We start from the raw sequence: 5733 nt of genomic DNA on the forward strand, positions 1-5733 counted from the left end.
AAATAAAGGAAGAAATGCAATCCATGAATATAATAATGAAGAGCAATTTACACGTGGTACAAGAATTTAGGTATTGTAATGTGCAGAAAACAGTAGAATGGCTATGAAAAAGTGAAACAATGTAACAAAAATGTAATTTAAAACACTATTTTGAAAAAATAATTAAAATACCTAATAATGAGGCAACACGTTCCAGGAAATGCTGATCCTATTACGTATCGGCTGAAAAAAAAGAGAACTGTAGATTGGAAGTGACAAATGGTCGTCAGTGTCTATTCCAGTAACCCTACGATTAGAGCAATCTGTAGCAAAAACAGCTTTAATTTTAGTCGAATAAGAAGTAGCACCCACTTCTGGGCGCCTACCTAAGATTTTTCAAAAAAAATGTTCTGTTTCAGCTTTACCATATTGCTTGCAACTTAGCATCGCTGGATTTTGGAAGAAAACAAAAGCAATGACGCTAATATATGAGTGTTGCATTTTGAAAGAAGATAACAATATCAGGACTAAAAATGCCCAACTAATATATCAATTACTTAAATTTCTAACCGTCAAAAAACACAAACGAATGCTAATTTAAACCTACCATTGGTAATCCGTTGAGAACTGTCATTTTCGGATGACCCTTCCTCCGGCAACAATTCCGGTTCCGACATTTCTGGAGACGATACTACATATACCGTTCCCTGAGATTTAATCATATGTAAATAATTTAGATGTTGGCTCTATTATATGAGGTTATCAAACTCAAAAAGTGGAGTAGCTTAAATATTCAAGACATTACATATACCAACTCTCCATCCATTTCCCGCTCGATTAAAGAGCGCTTCTAATTTCCTTTCATCAGTAACTTAGTAACATGGTGGATTAGAGAAGAAGTTTTGGGCTTAGCAGTTGCGAGCCATTTTCTGTCTTCTTTCAACTTCTAAACATTAGAGAGTTTGGATTAGTCTCAAAAACTTTTGTGCTTTTTCGCTTCTTCAGGAAAAAAGAAATCTTCTAGATGCTGTAACCCTGCATTACCACTTGCGCATTTTTCAAAAGGATAATTTGTATGTCAATTAAATAAACAGCTAGAAATCGTTTGAACATAGCAAAGAAGCTGACCTCAGCCCTTCTCCTGAGGCGCGCTAGAATTAATCTATCTTCTAGGTGCTGTAATCCTGCATCACCACTTCCATTATCATCGTCCTGACCACTCCCATCCTCATCGTCATCATGATTCTCAAATGAAAAAAAAGAAGTGACAATTTCGAAAATATTTTATTAAAATTTTATTTCAAATATAGTTAAAAGTTTGTATAGGGAAAAATAAGAGAAAAAAACCCGCAAAAACATCCAGATCGTGTCGAACGGTATAATCAAGTCCTTTTATTAACTTATGGCTATGCGATTCCTCACTGAAGCAACAGCTGAGTGTTATGAATCATTTTTTAAGTTATTAAAACGGAAAACAGAAAAACAACAGAAAAGTGCAAAGCGTACCTGAGCATTTTGCATTAATCTCGCTGCTAATATCATTCGATCATTGCTCGCATCATTTTCCAATAGATCGTGAAAACCATCCTCTGGACCTTCTTCATCAATGCCACTCTGGAAGTACAATCTATAAGTTTTATCAATTCAGGCATTTTATCCTTAAATAGAAACTGAGGAGCTTAGACGGTAAAAGCAACATTTATTCAGTTTGAAAGAATAAACCCAAACCTTCGCCTTTATTCTTTACAGCGTATTATAATTTAATTTCTTTTTTTTTATTCTTTACGACGTAATATAATCTTTAATTCAATAAAGAAACCAGAATCCTGGTCATATTTTGACCACGAAGCAATTGGTTCCAAAATAAAATTCAATTTCAAAAGCAAAACTTTGAGATTTTTTTTCTGTTTATATCTGGCATAGTAAGGAAAACTTTCCACGAACAGTAGTGAGGAGATCGAAAAATGCAAGCATATTGATATCCTCATCGACACTGTCACCATTCCCTGGATCAGAATAATCCGTACTTGGTATTATGCTTCGTCTTCTCGGCTCCAAATAGAAGCCATTCAAATCCCATGCGCTCCATAACTGAACAAAAGTATATATCATCTCGAATAGCAAAAGTTTGTGCCATTGCAACTACCTGATTGCATACTACAAAACTTAGTAAATGGCGTGAATGCATATGCTTTCACAGAATGGTATCAAATTGTGATCAAAAATATACTATGTTGGCAAAACTTAGAATAAATTCTACAAGAGTCGAATAATTGCAATTTGAAACAGAAATTCTAGTGATTACTTTGATAATCTTTTCCACTCCCGATGAGAACAAAAGCCTGTTCAAAGAACTGTAACGTGCATGATTGACAATCGACCGATGACCTTCTAAAACCCTATAGGCCTTATCCACGGTTTGTCCTAAAAAAAATATTAGCAAAATGCATAAATTACTTCAACACAAATAGTCACGTAATAAAGAATATGTCTTCGATCAAAACTAGAAGTAAATTCTTTTTACACCAAATCATTATACGTATAGAACTATGCCATATTTAACTAATTCCTGAAGAAAAAACTTTTTACCAACAGTTTCTCGGTCCTCAGGCACTTTCCAAATATATATATTCCAATCGTCAGAACCAGTCATTACTAGATCGCGACTTATAAATGAACATGATTTAACTGTGCAGGAATTTAGGTAATTCTGATCGTTGAATTCCACACTGCCGCCACCATTTAACTTGAATATGTTTAACCGGGAATTACATAAAGTGTAAACTAAATTGGCTGAGAAAGAATCCTATTAAAGAGGTAAAAAAAAATACTCCACTATTCAACCAAATCTCCTCAAAAAGGACTAAGCTTGTTAGCCAACAATAATTAATAACAACTAATATTAAAAGACATCCTTTCAAATTTAATTTCACTTATAGCTGAGACCTTACTTTAATGTGTAAAATCACAAATATATGCTCAAGTCATTCAAAAGAAAAAAGCTGGTAGTAGTCTAATAATAAGATCATTGTAACTCTGTTTTTGGATTATTTCTAAGTTGAGTGATGGCTATATAAGTATCTTCCCTGAATAAATTAACTAAGTGACACGAAAAATCGGATAGCAATCCACAGTCCAACACAGATACAAAAATTTTCACTGCAAACAATGATATTTTAATAAAACATACGTCATACAATATGGGTGAAGTACGGCTACGCGTGGCAAAAATAGCTTCCCCATCGTCACTCCACTGACCATACATAACAGAACTAATATTCAAATTTACACGTGCTCTAGTTAACTGATCAAACTGGAAACAAGGGCTGAAATTTTGAAAGTCATTAAATTTAAACATTTGAGTACTTTTAGATGAATAAACAATACGGTGCATTTGCCATCAATAAGATCCCATTTAAAACAACTATAAATTGCAGTGGAATTTACGACGACCTTTTCTCCAAAAAAGTATTTCTCCAACATGTTTCCCCTTTATTAAGAATATCTGACAGTATGTCTGCCTTATCATAAGATTTCTTCCAGTTACTTTATACGCTTCCTAGTAAGGGCGCTGTAATTACTTTTGTTTAACAATACCATTTCATTCAAAAAAAAAGAAAAAATGAGGAAGGGTTCCGAACCTGTCAAGTTTACGGATGTCATGCAGTGACAAGCCATCACGCCCATTACAGACCGATATGATGTGCACTTGTCGGGGATTGAACTGGGCACAATACATCGTTCCTGAAAGTTTAATTACTATTAGAGCTATTCCAATCCAATTTTGGTTAAATGAAATCTCTAAGAGACCGACAACTAAATAACCTGAGCTTTCAACCGCAAGCGTTTCTTCACCTCCTCGCAAATCATACAAACGAACTTTTCCATCCTCTGAGGCAGACATTATCACTGAATCATCTTTAGGCTAGAAAAAAACATGTTACAGTAGTTTGAACATACTGTTGATGTGATGTTTGGGAAATTTGATTGTAATGTAGAGTTTCGTCACATACCGATGTTACAGACTACCGCTAAAAAAGAGCCAAATGATCAACCGATTTATGTCTACTCGAATGTGCAGAACACTCCAACAACAGTTCAAAACATCACGAATAATATACTGAAGATCTATATATCCTAATGATTTAGTTTGTGAAATATCATATCTAAGATAAGATAAAGTCATTCTTTTGGATGTCGTAGTTCGTTGTTATCTATATTTGAGCAAACCTAGTCCATTTTAATAATATAATCTTACATTTACAGCCACATTATAAATAGGCTCATCAGCTCTAAAACGATGTAATACACTGGTTGTAGCAATATCATGAGCGTACAAAAACGAATCATTCCCAGCTGAATAAAGTCTTTCACATCTGAAAAATATCGTGAATAATGTTCACATCACATACAACTCATACAAGACAACTTTATTATGAGATGCAGAGTAGTATCAGAAACAATCATAAGGCATTAAACAGAAAAGGCACGCTATAAAGGCACCAAAACTATCTTTTGATCTCATCCCATTGATAAATCCTGCTTAATTATGCTAAGTTGTAGATCTCGTAAATATTTGACGATATTTTTCCTCTAATTAATAACCCATCTTACGTACTAGTAGATTCACTTTCTACAAACGTTCCGCTTCTATAAAATCTTTAAGCTGTAATCCAGAAATTTGTTTCTGAAAAAAAATTGCAATTCGAAAAAGAAAGAAGAAAAATGTAAAAAACAAACTTGTTGGAAAACCCAACAGAAAATATGTTAGAATAATGCATTTGTCTCATAACAGCTACAGGCTTCGGGCTTTCCATCACTTGCACATCGTTAAGTTTCCACATTAACACTCGTCGATCATCGCCACCTATAATGATGTTTATTTTAGAATTTTAACTGAAAGAGTTGTAAGCCCAGCAACTTTACCATTTTTCCCTAATGCGAACCAATTTCTCTGTAACAAGATAAAAGACGGGAAAGTAACTTAGAAAGAATTGCACCTTTTAAAAAAGATTACCTGAAACTGTTTTGCTATAAATAATATGTCATAAAAAATATCGCAAGAAAATATCATTAAACGGCTTAGAATATATGTGTTACACGAGAAGCTCATAATAGTCGTGTCTTTTGTCTCTTAATTATTGAAGCCTTTTTTTTTTATAAATAATAGTGAAAGAGAAAAATAGACAAGAATAAAAACAGGTGACTTACCGCTAGCTAAAAAATTTTCGTCCGTTGATGCTTCGATAGCATTTACACAACCGTAATGACCTTTGACATCCTTCTGATAGATATTTCTGTTGGGAAGATGAAGAAAGGGGAATTCCCATGAGTTATGTACATTTTGACCAAATTGTTTACGTCGAAAAAATCCACTAACAGCATGCTGCTTCTCAACTATACCCACCATACCTTCGGACGATCCGACCAACTTCTATGGTTACCAGCCTTCAGATAGATTCTAAAAGGAAATTTAAAAGAATTTAGCACTATGATAATTAAATCTTTAATAAAAAAAAAAAACGACAACAGTGAGACACATTACTCGATGATGAATGTGTGAAGTAAAGAGACGAAGAACAATGATTGCGCAGAAAGGAGAAAACGAACAACAACAGTAACAACAGCAATAATAACAGCAACAACAACAGCAACAACAACAGCAACAACAACAGCAACAACAACAACGACAACAACAACAACGACAACAACAACAACGACAACAACAACAACGACAACAACAACAACAACGAC

At 34.0% G+C, this 5733-nt stretch overlaps 1 protein-coding gene across 1 annotated transcript; it reads right to left on the reverse strand.

The window, feature by feature from the left end:
* Window positions 1–211: 211 nt before the first annotated feature.
* Window positions 212–5446, reverse strand: LOAG_12070 (WD-repeat protein 22; the record flags this gene model as incomplete). Its single annotated transcript, XM_020448475.1, has 13 exons — window positions 5191–5446; window positions 4720–4846; window positions 4238–4355; window positions 3805–3904; window positions 3621–3723; window positions 3170–3305; window positions 2569–2725; window positions 2285–2403; window positions 1924–2070; window positions 1486–1593; window positions 1108–1224; window positions 587–686; window positions 212–222 (listed from the first exon to the last, which is right to left on the reverse strand). Exons 1-13 carry the CDS (start codon window positions 5387–5389, stop codon window positions 212–214), a joined length of 1542 nt encoding a protein of 513 aa, XP_020301384.1. The 5' UTR covers window positions 5390–5446.
* Between the last annotated feature and the right edge of the window lie 287 nt (window positions 5447–5733).

Source organism: Loa loa (assembly GCF_000183805.2).
Source record: "Loa loa unplaced genomic scaffold supercont3.227, whole genome shotgun sequence".
Lineage (NCBI taxonomy): Eukaryota > Metazoa > Nematoda > Chromadorea > Rhabditida > Onchocercidae > Loa > Loa loa.